This window comes from Salvelinus sp. IW2-2015, linkage group LG32, assembly GCF_002910315.2.
Source record: "Salvelinus sp. IW2-2015 linkage group LG32, ASM291031v2, whole genome shotgun sequence".
Taxonomy (NCBI): domain Eukaryota; kingdom Metazoa; phylum Chordata; class Actinopteri; order Salmoniformes; family Salmonidae; genus Salvelinus; species Salvelinus sp. IW2-2015.
Window position 1 is genome coordinate 10,489,401 of NC_036871.1, and position 18,160 is coordinate 10,507,560.

Consider the following 18,160-nt stretch of genomic DNA (forward strand, 5'->3'; position numbering starts at 1 on the left):
GCTAACCCTAACCCTTTCTCTAACCTTAGTCTAATTCTCATAACCTGATGCATTAATTGTCCTAAACTGCTGCATAAGTCTTCTAACCTGATACGAAAGTCACTTCTGCTGTACTCCATCAGTCAAAACCGGCAGGCCTGCCACAGAACAGCGTGTCCAATAACACGATACCATATTATTCCAATTGATCAAATAAAACAACATGGGAGATTTCTTTGATTGCAATGATTATGACATGTATTACTCTTCTTTGTCATACAGTTCCAGGTTGTGAAGGCAGTGATTGTACTCTAGCTTTTAGAACTAATGGGGCCAAGGGGACTTAATTAAGCTTGTTGCATGCTTCCCAGTCGAAACAGTTTGCGCTAATATTATGACTACATTTTTGTGACGTTTTTGCTCGTTTTTGGTGTTCTGTGGGTTTTTTTTTTCACTGTGTGTGCACATAAAAAATGTCTTAAGGCAAGTCGAAGTTGGGCAGCCGATCTCTACACCGCTTCATCAGTGATTGGTCAACAGTAGGGGTGGGAACTATGGATTTGATTCTGTCATTCAACAATGAGAGAAGAGAAATTGTAGAAATAGGTGGGGTTTAAGMCATATAACTTTGTGGCWGTGGTAACTAGTTTTCATCCACATTTTTTCACTGCACCAAACAGTTTAGCTAGATGTAAAATTGCGCGACTAAGACCGCCAACGTTATTTCCAGATTTCTTGATTTATCTTAGATTAATTCAGACTATTTTGAAGAAGTGTTACTGGGTATCTTGTTGCAACGGTGGCTCAAGAAGGACAAACAAGGACAAACTTTTTTTTCAAGCGAAAGTCTTTAGGGAGTCTGCGAGCACAGACGTTCGCTTCACCTAGCCAAGTTCTATGTATGGGACACCGTTATAGCCTTCCCCCTTGGGTTCTCAGTTGATATGGACCACATCTGGCTAATGTGAACTACAATCCCGACGCTATGTTTTAACGTTTAGAAACACTATTAAATCCTCGCTAGCGTTACGGTTTTTGAGACCTTGCCTGGTGCAACTTTGCTAAACTGCATACAGTAAGTTTATCTTTTGTATTAAAAACAGTACTTCTTGCTCACATGGAAGTTAAGTTCCAAATGTTTCCAAAACTATTCCAAGCGATGCGTATTCGCATATAGACAGAGCATTTGGGCTGCAGTGGTGTAATGCAATGGAATTGGAGATTCACGGTTGATTATAATTTTTTAACTCAAATTAGCCAATAAATATGGTATAAATGAAAGGATACAGCAAGATACAAATGAAAGGACACGGTACGATTGACATGGTTAAAAACTGTATCTGTAGGCCTGCTTGGTGTCTATCACTGCCAGTTCCACCTGTTAATTAGTGACCGGCACCATATTGCCATTAACCCCCTGAAATGCTACTCTGCTGGTGAAATACAGGTAATCACCATGGGTCACAATAAAACAAACAAAAAATTGGTTTCATAAAGATTTCTTTTCCCAAAATGTTTTCTGTACATTTCATACAAAATTATTATGCATTCTATAATATAATTTCAACACATTTTATTTTGGTTCAAAATGGCTCTAACACCATCTGAGCTGACATAACAGTACAGTAACCATATGTTAGCCCCTATTCTACAGGCTAAATGTTCCACTATATAGTGGCATCTGTAGTGCTTATCATATCTGATGGAATATTAGCAGGACACCCCCCCACAAACACACACACTGTGCGGAGCTGAAGGGGTTAAAGGGATTTGTGTTATGGTGTCATAGTTGGAGCACTTGGCCCAATCCGATTCATCCTTATCAGAGAGTCAACTGGATTCCGTGTCTATTCAGACCGAGTATGTATTGGGAGCTGTAATCTGGCTACTGCCATACAGACTTTTGAAGGGATTTTCTCTGCCTTTTTCAATGATGTACACTGATGATTGTAATGAGAATGGAAATTGCTTCAAGTGGAGTGAGAGGGCAGGCTGATCATTTGATATTTACTAGAGGGATGCTCTGTGGGGGGTGATGCCTTCTCTGTGATACATGGATCGATTGCATTTCTACTGTATAGCACATGTCGCTATAGGTTTCAAAGCACTTAACATGGCATGGAGCTCGCAACACATTGTGGAGAAGTGAGTGGTTATTGTCCCTGTTTGAAGTCAGAAAAGCATGGTTTGCATAAGACAGACAAATATTAAGTAACCACCACTCACCGATGATCTTCAAAAGCTTTATTACATTGTGATTGAAGATGAACAGGAATGTTTCTTGACAACTCTCATTTGGCATTCTTTGTTGTCCTTCATTGTGCAGGTGAGAATCAAGTATAATATTAATATGATAAATAATACTTATTATTATTATAAATAAAGCCTCTTTCGACAACACTCTTTTTGTCTTGATTTTGTCATTACACAAGTCATTCCACAACAATATTCTAATGATTAGATTAACACACAATTCATGATATCAAGAAAACAACATTAACATTTTAGTAAAGCATTTCAGTAGAACTAACTGCATTAGCTCTAATGCAAAGGTTTGGCAACTGCAAAATGGCCCTTCAAACATCCCAACCAATGTAAATTAACCTGATTTTAACCTATTCCATCATTCCAATGGCTAACCAAGCAATGGCTGACCAACAATTCCTTGTGAAATGTTACTCTTGTCTAGCATTAGCTTTAGCTTAGCAATACTGGACCAGCTCGCTCATGGTGCAGCCGGATCGGCAACACACCCCAGCAGGCCCCACGTCTCGGCGGGTACGGGAGGACACGGTGTACCCCAGAGGGACGGTTGAAGGCTCCATGTCTCCCTGGACCTGTGGAGGTGTGCTGGGAAACCCTGGATGGGTCTGCTGGTCTTCTGTCATACTCTCTGTGGAGTCCTGGTCATCTTGCTGTGTCACCACATCTTCACCAGTCTCTGAAGTCCTCAGGTTGGCAAACTGATTGCTGTTCAGCCAATCCAGAGTTACCCCTGTAGAAGGAAAAAACAAAATTAAGTATCATTCACAATTTAGGCAGATGTCAGCAGAGGTGTCATGCCTATAGGGGGTACAAGGGCACATGCCCCCTCAGAATTGAATTTGTTATTTTTATTTAACCTTTATTTAACTAGGCAAGTCTGTTAAGAATACATTCTTATTTACAATGCAGTCTACTCCGGCCAAACCCGGGACTCCCAATCACGACCGGTTGTGATACAGCCTGGAATCGAACCAGGGTCTGTAGTGATGCCTCCAGCACTGAGATACTTAGACTGCTGCGCCACTCGGGATTTGTCCTGTTTTGACATTTTGTAGATGTTAAATGAGTTACTAAACTTAATTTTTAAGCCCATGTTTTATCAAAATTGTTTATAAAAATATCTGTCAGTGGTATTTTGCGGAGGGGGCACTCTGGCTGGAACCCTCTACTCGAAGTGGTTACTTCGAAGGTGCACCACGGAGCAAGAAGAAGAGTTAAGAGTGACACACAGGGTTTGATTTAATTTTAGCAGTCGGTGATGGGCAGCACTCGCAGGAGGTATGTTTGTAAATTAATTTGATCAAGCTATGTAGCCTATTCATTCCTTCTTGATGAATAAATAAAACAAAAATGTTTTGTTGTTTCTCTGAAATACTACCACCTAGCAATTTTATAAAGTTGGCTTTAGCTAGCTAGCCAGATAGGTTCCCGATCTCCCGACCTTATAACTATCAATCAAATTAGAGTAGATTGTCTAACTATCTTAGCTATCTGCTGGAAGGTTGCTAGACTTTAGCAACCAATTACTAAATGTACTGATTAAGACTCACATTCCTTTCAATCTTTTAACCAGATTTGCAGAGATACAGAGTAAACATATTTAGTTTCTTTAAAAAAGGAACCACCAGTCAGGAGGATACAGACAGCTCAAGAGGTAAGCTTAGATATGCAGAGAAAATGCTTGTTTTAAATGTAATCTGGCACGCTAAGTGTTAAAATATCATGATATTACTGTATTAATTATGACTCCATGATATGTGCCTGTATTGATGATATGTGTTATGATCCCATGTAGTTTTGTAATTTGTATGTAATATCTTAGGCATGTTATTGCAGTACATTGAGATGTGGGACACCCTCATTAAAATGACAATGGAACAGGTAAAGAAGATAACCTATGCAGAAAAAAAGAATGATGATTATGGCTCTGTTTCAGGTGATTGAAAAATGCTCAATTCTACAACTTCCGTAATGGTTCTCGGGAGGGGTTCTCCAACTCCATCCTCATATACTTCGTGCTTTGGATGTCAGCTTGTTTGAGAAGAGGATTCCATTTACCCCCAACCTCCATTCTCGTCCCACTGGGCAGACGTCAATTTAATGTCTATGTTGATTCAACATTGAAACAATGTTGATTCAACCAGTGTGTACCCAGTTGGATGCGTTTCAGTATAAAAATACATGTATGCCTTTCGGATTCAACTAAACTGAACTCCAGCACAAACAGCAGCATAATAAACATATGGAAACAAGCTATTAGGTCCTTGAGAGTTGTACTCACTGTGGTGGCTGACGGGGTGTTGTCCAAGCTCCGGAGTGGAGCGCCTCAGTCTGGAGCTCCCACACGATGTGACTACCATACGGATAAACTCTCTCCCACACAGCTTCACCCTGACATCCTGCCCGTGGGTCCCATACACCCCAACCATGAGAACTACCACAAGAGACACAAGACACTTAGCATCCATGATGTCGATGAGGAGGTTTACGCCCAAGTAAATCCAATCGATGCAGCAGGTATGGTACGATGAGGTGAGGAGGGATGCGATGTGTAGCTTGTGAGAGCTTCCTAGGGCCTTATATAGTGCCCTGCTGTCTATTCCAGGCCGGGATTCTAGTAAGGAGCCATTCGCCCTTGGCCAAGGAAAAGGATGTCCTGATCTTGAGATCACTACATGTAAAAGAGAGTTCCCCTCAAGGCTGGAACTCTCATTTGAGATAAATACATGTCAAATGGTGATCTATAGCATGGGGATTATGAACTGGGGTTAGTGGTGCAAGTATAGGAAAATTAATAATTCCAAGTGATCTGAAATTGTTTTTCCTTTTCATTATAAAGATTTAGTTTACTCATATTCAAGAAAAGCCTCTTATGGCCCCAAAACCATAGGGTGATCCATATATTGACCTGATGGATAATAAATCAGACTTTTGTTATAGGTAGCCCAGTGGCTAAGGAGTTGGACCGGTGGCTGAAAGGTGGCTGGTTTGAATCCTGGGCCAAGCGCTGAGAAAAAGGGAGTGAGTGGAAGACTCATTTCCATTGTTCCCTGTAACATATGGACAATAAAGTTGCTGTGTTGTGTCCTACCATTATGAAATATTGAATTATCTAACCCCGATGAGCCTCTACTGTGAAAATATGGCGCATAACTTACTCCATAAATCTTCACATTTAGGGACTTTTTATTTTTTGAAAATGTTGATATGTGTATGTATTCTCTGTGATTAGTTTGCATATTTCCTTTGAGAAGTGTTATTTACCATCTGTGGCTATGTGTCTGGACTTATCTAGAAGAAGGGGAGCTAATAAAATCAGGATGCAGGTGCAAAACAAAGTCAAGGATAACGACTTACCATGCGCATTCATACCACAGCTTCATATTTCAAACATTTGTTGAATACGCACATTATGCGGTACTTGGCATTGAGCTTCAGCTACATCTTGTTTTGTTCGCCTTAAAATAAAATATGCAGACAATAAAATTCAAAGTGCATCATATCTAGAATAGCAATATCAAGGAGTCCCATGGTGGAGTCACAGCCGTCACACGGACTCCTTTCACTGTGTGTGTGTGTGTGTGTGTGTGTGTGTGTGTGTGTGTGTGTGTGTGTGTGTGTGTGTGTGTTGTGTGTGTAGCCTTGGGTGCATTCCCTCTTTTCCCTACTTGGCTCCAGGTTGACACTAGAAGACACTTTAATTGATGTTGAACATGCAGGTTGGCAGCGCTGCAGACTGGTCACTAGCTGGCACAGCCACAAAGTCATAAAATCAGATTTTAAACCTAACCTTAACCACACTGCTTACTCTAATGCGTAACCCTAACCTTAAATTAAGACCAAAACAGCACATTTTTGTTTTCATGAGTTTTTACAATATAGTCCATTTTGAATTTGCAAATTGGCCATCTAGCGGAAATCTCTCATTCATGACAATAGATTGACATTGCTAGCTACTGTACTTATTTACCTCAGCCTGCCTAGTCGACTAGCTAGCCATCCAGCTAGCCAGACAGTTTTATTTAGGAGTTGCTAGCTAGCTAGCTACTGTAACTGTTATTGTAGCTTTCTGTTTGTATGTGGCTTGCACTTCAATGGCATCCCTCGAGGAGATTGTCTTGTATCTTTCCAACCAGGCGAAGTACTATGAAGACACCACCGATCTCGACAAGAGGCGCAACATTCAGAGAAATTCACAATTCAGGGAAACGCTAAGCAGTTAACTTCTATTAGATMATTGGACAGATTAAGCTATGAAGAACCATTTTCCATCTAGCTAGTTGGTCATCTATATGTTGCTAGCTATACATATAGTTCAGTGGAGGCTGCTGAGGGGAGGGCGGGTGAGAAAGAAAGTGAGCGAAGGAGAGAGAAGTGGGAAGAGAGACAGAGAGAGAAAGACAGCAATGCAAATKTACTTAGACTTGAGTATTTCAACAACTCTTCTCTTCCAACTTGTTAGGCAATCATGTACCTACAGGGGAAGGATGGCCAGCCACACAGGAAGGTGATTTTTTACTAAGGAGGAGAAGGAGGCTGTGCTGACCGAGATGCATGCTGGCCATTTCAGTGAAGCGCGCATGATTGCCAAAATCAACCTACGCTTCTTCTGACGGGGAATTGTCAAGGAGGTGGACAGCTGGGAAAGTGAAATAACCTTTTGTTTATCAATCACATTCTATTATATCTGAAATTATTATGATTTCAATTAATGTCATATCAGAGAGCGCACAATGTTTCAATTTGTCACTTGTAGCCTAATATTCTGTCTGTAGTTGTGTGAGAGACACATTTCAACCTTGAATATAGATTTAATTATTGTCAAATACGTTTTACCAATGTAGAGCAGAAAGTTGTTTTGTTTGTTATTTAAATCAAACCTCGTATTATTATTTCCCACACAGATGTGCAGTTGTTTTTTGTAGTTGGCTTCATCCTTCCATATTATCACTGATTAACTGGTTGTGGTAACATGTTATAGTTAACCCCCTAGAGTCGATTGATGCACAATCTAAGTTACATAATTAAAAAAATCCCCATCAAAATATGTCAGTTAAAGCTAGAGGTATCTGTTTCTGTAGCACTTCTGCATCTTCCCGGAAATCAGTCTACTCACGAAAACGTCTGTAGCGTCCGAACGGTTTGACCTACAAACTATTATCCCTCTATGGAAAGCAGTACCGAAAAAATTAATGAAGGTATGATGGTAGTTTTGTACCTACCCCAAACATTGGTTAAATATGCGTAAAAAATGTATAATAAATTGTATACAGTACCAGTCAAACGTTAGGACACACCTACTCAGTTTTTCTTTATTTTTACTATTTTCTACATTGTTGAAAAATTGTAAAGACATCAAAACTATGAAATAACACATATGGAATCATGTAGTAACCAAAAAATGAGATTCTTCAAAGTAGCCATCATTTGCCTTGATGACAGCTTTACACACTCTTGGCATTCTCTCAACCAGCTTCATGAGGAATTATTTTCCAACAGTCTTGAAGGTGTTCCCACACATGCTGAGCACTTTGGCTGCTTTTCCTTCACTCATTTGGGTTGAGGTCGGGTGATTGTGGAGGCCAGGTGGAAGCCAGGTCATTTGATGCAGCACTCCAGCCCTTACACAGCCTTACACAGCCCTGTCGTGTGGAAAAACAAATGATAGTCCCACTAAGCGCAAACTAGATGGGGTGGCGTATCACTGCAGAATGCTGTGGTAGCCGTGCTGGTTAACTGTGCCTTGAATTCTAAATAAATCACACAGTGTCAACAGCAAAGCACCCCCACACCATCACGCCTCCTCCGCCATGCTTCATGGTGGGAACCATACATGCGGAGATCAGCTATTCACCTACTCTGCGTCTCACAAATAGGTAAAAGACGAATACCAACCCTACCTTGTCACAACACAAAAAAATCCACAAATTAACTTTTAACAAGGCACACCTGTTAATTGAAATACATTCCAGGTGACTACTTCATGAAGCTGGTTGAGAGAATGTCAAGAGTGTGCAACGCTGTCATCAAGGCAAAGGGCGGCTACTTTGAAGAATCTCAAACATTTGTTTAACACATTTTTGGTTACTACATGATCCCATATGTGTTATGTCATAGTTTTGATGTCTTCACTTTTATTCTACAATGTAGAAAATAGTCAAAATAAAGAAAAACCCTGGAATGAGTAGGTGTGTCCAAACTTTTGACTGGTACTGTATATAACAAAAATGCTAAATGATACATGGTCATACTATCTTAAAACAATTCCATATGTCAGCTTAGCACCCGACATCTTAGACTTTTAAGAATGAATGCACTACATTCCTAGCCGGCAGTCTGCGGATGTGAGACATTCAACATGCTGAACAGTTGAGATGAAATAACTTTTATTCTTTGCACATTCTTTGCAACCATTGCATAGTCTATTTATTGCAATTGAGTCCTGTATACAGTACTGCAGTGTATCCAGTGCCTTCAGAAAGTATTCACACCCCTTGACTTTTTCCACATTTTGTTGTGTTACAGCCTGAATTTAAAATGGATTAAATTGAGATTTTGTGTCACTGGCTTACACATAATACCCCATAATCTCAAAGTGGAATTATGTTTTTGAGTCAATAAGTATTCATCCCCAAGCCTAAATAAGTTCAGGAATAAAAATGTGCTCAACAAGTCACATAATAAATTGCATAAACTCACTCTGTGTGCAGAAATAGAGTTTAACATAATTTTTGAATGACTACCTTATCTCTGTACCTCACACATACAAATATCTGTAAGGTCACTCAGGCAAGCAGTGCATTTCAAACACAGATTCAACAACAAAGACCAGGAAGGTTTTCCAATGCCTCGCAAATTGGTAGATAAAAAAAGCAGACATTGAATATCCCTTTGAGCATGGTGAAGTTATTAAACGTTGTATGGTCTATCAATACACCCAGTCACTACAAAGTGACAGGCGTCCTTCCTAACTCAGGAAACTGCTCAGTGATTTCACTATGAGGCCAATGGTGACTTTAAAACAGTTGCAGAGTTTAATGGCTCTGAAAACTGAGGATGGATCCACAACATTGTAGTTACTCCACAATACTAACCTAATTGACAGAGGGAAAAGGAAGAATAATAAATATCCTGTTTACAACAAGGCACTAAAGTAATACTGCAAAAAATGTGGCATTGCAATTTACTTTTTGTCCTGAATACAAAGTGTTATGTTTGGGGCAAATCCAATACAACACATTACTGATTACCACTCTCCATATTTTCAAGTATAGTGGTGGCTGCATCATGTTATGGGTATGCTTGTAATCGTTAAGGACTGGGGAGTTTTTCAGGATAAATGGAGCTAGACACAGGCAAAATCCTAGAGGAAAACCTGGATCAGTCTCCACCAGACACTGGGAGATGAATTCACCTTTCAGCAGGACAATAACCTAAAACACAAGGCCAAATCTACATTGGAGTTGTTCAACAAGAAGACAGTGAATGTTCCTGAGTGGCCGCGTTACAGCTTTGACCTTTATTCTACTTGAAAATCTATGTCAAGACCTGAAAATGGTTGTCTAGCAATGATCAACAACCAATTTGACAGAGCTTGAAGAATTTGGAAAATAATGTTGAACAATCCAGGTGTGGAAAGCTCTTAGAGACTTAACCAGAAAGACTCACAGCTGTTATCGCTGCCAAAGGTGATTCTAACAGGTATTGACTCAGGGGGGTTGAATACTTATGTAAATTAGATATTTCTGTACTTAATTTTTTATAAATTATCTAATATTTCAAAAAACATGTTTTCAATTTGTCATTATGGTGTATTGTGTGTAGATAAGTGAGAAACAACCAATTTAATAAATGTTGAATTCAAGCTGTAACACAACAAAATGTGGAATAAGTCAAGGGGTATCCAAACTTTCTGAAGAAACTGTAGTACTGTCTATTTGAATACATTCTAAGTATAGTATAGCTTTAACTGATTATTGCCCATAATGTAGAGATTTAGGGTAGTGCTTAGTACCATGTCAGAGTTGGGTTCAGTTCTACTATACTGTAAATATTGTCGTTTTCTAATACATTTCAATTCATTAGTTGAATGTTCATTTTCTGACTGGAACTGAGAAGTAACTACCTACTGAAAGTATCACCAAACTGCAATAGTGTATTTTACCACGTTATAATAAACTAAGAAGGCCTAATTTCATGTGCTGATTTCAATATTGACAGCCAGCACATTTGATAGATATTTTAGACCTACTTAGGCCAAAAAACAAATGTTTATTAGTAAACACTCCAATGGATGCAGTCCATCCCTCAGCTCCTATAGTGGTTTGCGCAACGTTGCCTAATAAAAGTTGTTCATTACACAATTATAGGCATGAATGCCTGATAAAATAAAAWAAAAGTTGATTCCGCTCAGCTTAGCTGCATCAGGTGCTATTCTTAGAAACCGATCCCGACGCCTCCTCTGCCCGACGTTTACTTTCCTACAGCCTCAGGCTTAGAACATTGTCAGAGGCAGATGGGGTTTCCAGCGTGAGGGCGAGAAAGGCATTTAAGGTTAGTAACCAGCATTGGCGTTAGGATCTCACTCAACACCCACACGGTTCTAATTCCTGCTCGGATGGTACGCGGTGTAACGATTGTCAGAGCCGTCCGAAAGCTGTGGTTCGAAGCAGCCATCGAACTTTCGCCGCAAACGTTTCTTGATCCGAAAGGTGCGTACTCTTGGGCCTGTGGTCTGGGTGTACTCCTGGGCCTTGAGCTTGGTGTAGTGGTCGGAGAACTTGTTGAAGAGGATTGAGATGGGCATTCCATTGAGGATGATGCCAAAGGAGATGCAGCCAAATGCCACGCAGCGACCCATATAGGAGATGGGCACCACGTCACCATAGCCCACAGTGGAGATACTGACCTGGAGGACAAAGAGGGAAATGGTGTTGTGTTGTTAATCTCAAAGAACATCTCAGTAAAAGCCACATACTATACAGGACACCCTGGTTTCTTATGCTGAGAGAACATACTGCATATTTCCACTTGAATCTGGATTCAACCAAATGAAGGAGCCTAGGTAAAGGAAACAAGCCCACACCAAACTCCTCAAAACTTGAAATATTTTCTGCGCTGTATAGGTTTAAAAAAAAACATTATCACACAGCAGTAAGCCTGACATTGGGAGTAAGCCTGACATTAATCACTGGTCTAGGTCATGATTATAGTTGATGTTAGTTACAGATGTTACAGACGTTAGTTACAGCACTAATCATGAACAGTATGTCAGGTACGGAAACAGTTCTGGGAACAACAAAGACTTACAATATGATACTGAGAAATTCAAAACAGAAAAGCATTTTTGTCATGAAAATCTTGTTATGCCTCTTTCCTCATGATGAAAGTTAACCACAAACAGGAAATTGATCCTTTATGTATACTGCCACTGGCTACATCAATTGAGAGTTCAAATAAGAGGTAAATGCCTGAAAAAGCCATTTGCAAATACAATATATATACACAAAAGTCTGCGGATTCGGCTATTTCAGCCAAACACGCTGCTGACAGGTGTATAAAATTGACCACACAGCCATGTAATCTCCATAGATAAACAATGGCAGTAGAATGGCCTTACTGAAGAACTCAGTGACTTTCAACATGGCACGGTCAGTTTGCCAACTGTAAGTGCTGTTATTGTGAAGTKGAAACGCCTAGGAGCAACAACGGCTCAGCCGCGAAGTGGTAGGCCACACATGCTCACAGAATGGGACCGSCAAGTGCTGAAGCGCGTAGCAGGTAAAAATCGTCTACCCTCAGTTGCAACACTCACTACYAAGTTCCAAACTGCTTCTGGAAGCAACGTCAGCACAAGAACTGTTCGTCGGGAGCTTCATGAAATGGATTTCCATGGCCGAGCAGCCGCACACAAGCCTGAGATCACCATGCGCAATACCAAGCGTTGGCTGGAGTGGTGTAAAGCTTGCCGCCATTGGACTCTGGAGCAGTAGAAACGCGTTCTCTGGAGTGATGAATCACGCATCACCATCTGGCAGTCCGACGGACTAATCTGGGTTTGGCGGATGTCAGGAGAACGCTACCTTCCCCAATGCATGGTGCCAACTATAACGTTTGGTAGAGGAGGAATAATGGTCTGGGGTTGTTTTTCATGGTTTGGGCTAGGCCCCTTAGTTCCAGTGAAGCGAAATCTTAACTCTACAGCATACAATGACATTCTAGACTATTCTTTGCCTCCAACTTTGTGGCAACATTTTGGGGAAGGCCCTTTCCTGTTTCAGCATGACAATGCCCTCGTCCACAAAGCGAAGTCCATACAGAAATGGTGTGTCGAGATCGGTGTGGAAGAACTTGACTGGCGTGCACAGAGCCCTGACTTCAACCACATCGAACACCTTTGGGATGAATTGGAACATCGACTGTGAGCCCGGCCTAATCGCCCAACATCAATGCCCACCTCACCAATGCTCTTGTGGCTGAATGGAAGCAAGTCCCCGCAGCAATGTTCCAACATCTAGTGGAAAGCCTTCCCAGAAGAGTGGAAGCTGTTATAGCAGCAAAAGGGGGACCAGCTCCATATTAATTCCCATGATTTTGAAATTAGATTTTTGATGAGCAGGTGTCCACATACACTACATGACCAAAAGTATGTTGCTAAAATAGAAGTGGCATACCATAGGAGAAGAACTGAAACATAGAGCATATTGTACAGAAGACAAAACATAAAGAAGATGGAGTTGTTTACTCACAGCGGCCCACCACCAAGCGTCAGGTATGCTGCTGAAGGGGGTGCCTGGCTGGTCCAGCTCCACAGAGTGCATGAGGGCCGAGAAGGTGAAGATGCCCAGGATAATGAACAGGAAAAGGMAGCTCTGAGCACTGCCGGATGGTGAAGCCAAACGCTCGCATGCCCGTGGAATGCTTGGCCAACTTGAGGATGCGGAAGATGCGCATGAGCTTGAGCACCTTGCTAACCTTGCTGACCCAGGCCATGGTCCTCCTGGGCACTGGCATCATTTACGTCTGTGAAAATCTCAAAAATAATCTGGATGAAGTAGGGCATGACGGCCAAAAGGTCCACAAAGTTTAGAGCACTTTTCACAAAGTGTTTGATGTCACAGGTGGTGAGCAGCCTCAAGAGGTACTCAAAGGTGAAGAATATGATGGAGACGATCTCCACACACTCCATGTAAGTCTTGCCGTAGATGGTGTACTTCCTCAGMTCCTTCACCGTGTTGAGGGTCATCGCCACAATGGAGATGAGGACGAAAAGATTGGAGAACACGGCGAAGCCCTTAGCCACTAATGAGGAGTAAGGGTTCTCCATCAGGTCCCAGAGGGCCTTGCGGAACCCCCCCCCCCAGGAACATGGTCTTGAACATGGCCTCCTCGCCCCCGTGGACCGGCTTGATCTCGTCGATCAGCTCCTGGTTGACCTTCAGGCCATCTTTGATCTCATCCACCTTTTCTTCAAACAGGATGCGGCAACACCTCGGAGTGTCCCTAATGCGCAGACCCCAGGAGTTCATCTCCTCCTCAAAATTGAGCGGGCATAGACTCTCCATCACCAACATGACATTACTGCAGCAGAAGAAGATGTAATGGAAGAAAGTGGTGTCCCGGTCAAAGAAGAACTCATTTTTGCGGACCGAATAGTCGTCACAGAGTGTCATCCTCTTCATAGGATCGGTACAGAGGGCCAGAGAGCCAATCCTGTTTTTTGGGTAGAGGAGAACTAGGTGGATTGGGAATTGAAAGACTTTCCCACTGACATTGATTGTGAATATGTTGGATTGTCTGGCGACACATTTTTCTTTCTCCCTTTTCTTCTCTGGCCTTTTCTCCTTCAGAACCACTGTCTGAGGAGCAGGGCTGCCTAGGTAGTCCATAGACGTCCATGCTTTCACAGAGCTTTCCTGCCCAAAAGGGAAGGTAGTGTCTGGTTACTCTGTGCTCTGGGATAAGCTGGTGTTCAGCTTCACACTGGCAAACAAACTGGAGCGCCACTTTTTTAGGTGGCAAGGGTTTCTTGAAGGTTGTTCCATTGGAAATCTATGAGAAGAAAATAAATCTTGCTCACCCATTGAAAGTTAAGTCATTAAAGAAAGACATTACCAGCAAATCCAATATCCCACACGTTTTTCATTCCTCGAAATGAAGAACAACAAAAGGATGATTTTCTTCATCCTTTTCTTCCAAATTCAGCAGGGAGAGGAAAAGCTATGCCGTGTTTGATTGGACGTGCAAGACGATCTAGAGCATGAGTTGGGGATTCATCCTCCTCACTGATTCTCTAATTTCATCGCTGTTCTTTCTATCCTAACAGGAGTTAAAAATACTGTCAGTGAGGATTAGTGTTGTGATTTAAGGATTTGGTGCTGGGAGGAGGGAAATGCAGAGCAGAGACAGCAGTCGTTCATTTGTGACAGGGCTATTAAAGGCTTACAGGTACATGCAGTTCAAACTGGACAGAAAGGAATCACAGTAAACAACCTCACGTGTACCTTCATATCTATGCATTCATTCCAACCGCCATCATTTCACGTTAATCCCATTGGTTGCAATTTTATCGTGCAGATCAATTCCCCCTTATTTCCACTGGCCTATAGACAGTATTTCTACATTAAAGTAGCAATCTGCTGTTACTAAATCCATTTTTGGACCTAATAAATTAATTATATGTACCCATTGTTTCTTGAAGAACATAATTTATAAATGCCTCGTGAGCATAGTTCAACCCCAAAATATAAGCTTGTTTTACTCCAATGTTAGTAAACAATGTAAATGTAATCTCTGCCCTTAACCTTGTTCTGAACACCTCCAAAACAAAGGTCATGTGGTCTGGTAAGAAGAATGCCCCTCTCTCAACCGGTGTGATTACTACCTCTGAGGGTTTAGAGCTTAAGGTATTCACCTCATACAAGTACTTGGGAGTATTGCTAGACGGTGCACTGTCCTTCTCTCTGCACATATCAAAGCTGCAGCTAAGGTTAAATCTAGACTTGGTTTCCTCTTTCGTAATCACTCTCTTTCACCCCAGCTGGCAAACTAACCCTGATTCAGATGACCATCCTACCCATGCTAGATTACAGAAACGTAATTTATAGATCGGCAGGTAAGGGTGCTCTCCAGCGGCTAGATGTGCTTTACCATTCGGCCATTAGATTTGCCACCAATGCTCCTTATAGGACACATCACTGCACTCTATACTCCTCTGTAAACTGGTCATCTCTGTATACCCGTCGCAAGACCCACTGGTTGGTGCTTATTTATAAACAATTTTAGGCCTCACTCCGCCCTATCTGAGATACCTACTGCAGCCCTCATCCTCCACATACAACACCCGTTCTGCCAGTCACATTCTGTTAAAGGTCCCCAAAGCACACACATCCCTGGGTCGCTACTCTTTTCAGTTCGCTGCAGTTAGCGACTGGAGCGAGCTGAAGAAAAAAAAACACTCAACTGGACAGTTTTACCTCGATCTCTTCATTCAAAGACTCAATCATGGACACTTACTGACAGTTGTGGCTGCTTCGCCTGATGTATTGTTGTCTCTACCTTCTTGCCGTTGTCTTTGCCCAATAATGTTTGTACCATGTTGTGTTGCTACCATGCTGTGATGCTCCCATGCTATGTTGTTGTCTTAGGTCTCACTTTATGTAGTGTTGTGGTGTCTCTCTTGTCGTGATGTGTGTTTTGTCCTATATTTTATTTTTATTTTGTATTTTTAATCCCAGCCCGTCCCCGCAGGAGGCCTTTTGCCTTTTGGTAGGCCATCATTGTAAATAAGAATTTGTTCATAACTGACTTGCCTAGTTAAATAAAGGTTAATTAAAAAAATATACAGTGGGGAGAACAAGTATTTGATACACTGCCGATTTTGCAGGTTTGGGATACAAAGCATGTAGAGGTCTGTAATTTTTATCATAGGTACACTTCAACTGTGAGAGACGGAATCTAAAACAAAAATCCAGAAAATCACATTGTATGATTTTTAAGTAATTAATTTGCATTTTATTGCATGACATAAGTATTTGATACATCAGAAAAGCAGAACTTAATATTTGGTACAGAAACCTTAGTTTGTAATTACAGAGATCATACGTTTCCTGTAGTTCTTGAAGAGTTTGCACAAACTGCGCAGGGATTTTGCCCACTCCTCCATACAGACCTTCTCCAGATCCTTCAGGTTTCGGGGCTGTCGCTGGGCAATACGGACTTTCGGCTCCCTCCAAAGATTTTCTATTGGGTTCAGGTCTGGAGACTGGCTAGGCCACTCCAGGACCTTGAGATGCTTCTTACGGAGCCACTCCTTAGTTGCCCTGGCTGTGTGTTTCGGGGTCGTTGTCATGCTGGAGAACCCAGCCACGACCCATCTTCAATGCTCTTACTGAGGGAAGGAGGTTGTTGGTCAAGATCTCGCGATACATGGCCCCGTCCATCTCCCCCTCAATACGGTGCAGCTCCTGTCCCCTTTGCAGAAAAGCATCCCCAAAGAATGATGTTTCCACCTCCATGCTTCACGGTTGGGATGGTGTTCTTGGGGTTGTACTCATCCTTCTATTCCTCCAAACACGGCGAGTGGAGTTTAGAGCAAAAGCTCTATTTTGTCTCATCAGACCACATGACCTTCTCCATTCCTCCTCTGGATCATCCAGATGGTCATTGGCAAACTTCAGACGGGCCTGGACATGCGCTGGCTTGAGCAGGGGGACCTTGCGTGCGCTGCAGGATTTTAATCCATGACGGCGTAGTGTGTTACTAATGGTTTTCTTTGAGACTGTGGTCCCACTCTCTTCAGGTCATTGACCAGGTCCTGCCGTGTAGTTCTGGGCTGATCCCTCACATTCCTCATGATCATTGATGCCCCACGAGGTGAGATCTTGCATGGAGCCCCAGACCGAGGGTGATTGACCGTCATCTTGAACTTCTTCCATTTTCTTAATATTGTGCCAACAGTTGTGCCTTCTCACCAAGCTGCTTGCCTATTGTCCTGTAGCCCATCCCAGCCTTGTACAGGTCTACAATTTACCCTGATGTCCTTACACAGCTCTCTGGTCTTGGCCATTGTGGAGAGGTTGGAGTCTGTTTGATTGAGTGTGTGGACAGGTGTCTTTTATACAGGTAACGAGTTCAAACAGGTGCAGTTAATACAGGTATGAGTGGAGAACAGGAGGGCTCTTAAAGAAAAAACTAACAGGTCTGTGAGAGCCGGAATTCTTACTGGTTGGTAGGTGATCAAATACTTATGTCATGCAATAAAATGCAAATTAATTACTTAAAAATCATACAATGTGATTTTCTGGATTTTTGTTTTAGATTCCGTCTCTCACAGTTGAAGTGTACCTATGATAAAAATGACAGACCTCTACATGCTTTGTAAGTAGGAAAACCTGCAAAATCGGCAGTGTATCAAATACTTGTTCTCCCCACTGTATATATAATAAAAAATTAAACATCCTTCAAATTTTCATTGATAGACACATTTTATTGATAGACTATATTTGTAAGTGCCATTACAAGTGCATTTGTTTTGTCTAGTCCTTCGAAATTCAACTTTATATTGATGTGAGACTCCACACTGCTTTAATTAGTTTAGCGGGCTTTGTCTTTGCGATGAAAATATACCTATAAAATAATATATATTTTTTATGCAACTATAATTAGAAATCAAAGGCATTATACTGATTATTCATCCCCCCCATCCGCCTATTTTATGGAGTGGAATGAACCACAATACCGGAACCGGAAATGTACATTTATTTTAATAATACTATGTTTTTAATCCAGGGAGATGTATTTTTGAAAGCATATCATACATAATATGAAATAATAGAATTATAAAGTGCGTAAATGTATTAAAAATTGAAAATATTTTGGATTACAGTTTGAATATATACCGTGTTCTCACCACGTG

The 18,160-nt window shown here is 41.5% G+C and overlaps 1 protein-coding gene and 1 pseudogene across 1 annotated transcript; both read right to left on the reverse strand.

The window, feature by feature from the left end:
* Window positions 1-2,403: 2,403 nt before the first annotated feature.
* Window positions 2,404-4,712, reverse strand: insl3 (insulin-like 3 (Leydig cell)). Its single transcript, XM_023977005.2, has 2 exons — window positions 4,526-4,712; window positions 2,404-2,974 (listed from the first exon to the last, which is right to left on the reverse strand). Exons 1-2 carry the CDS (start codon window positions 4,710-4,712, stop codon window positions 2,682-2,684), a joined length of 480 nt encoding a protein of 159 aa, XP_023832773.1. The 3' UTR covers window positions 2,404-2,681.
* A 6,011-nt stretch (window positions 4,713-10,723) lies between these two features.
* On the reverse strand, window positions 10,724-14,288 carry LOC111956964 (potassium voltage-gated channel subfamily V member 2-like; annotated as a pseudogene).
* Between the last annotated feature and the right edge of the window lie 3,872 nt (window positions 14,289-18,160).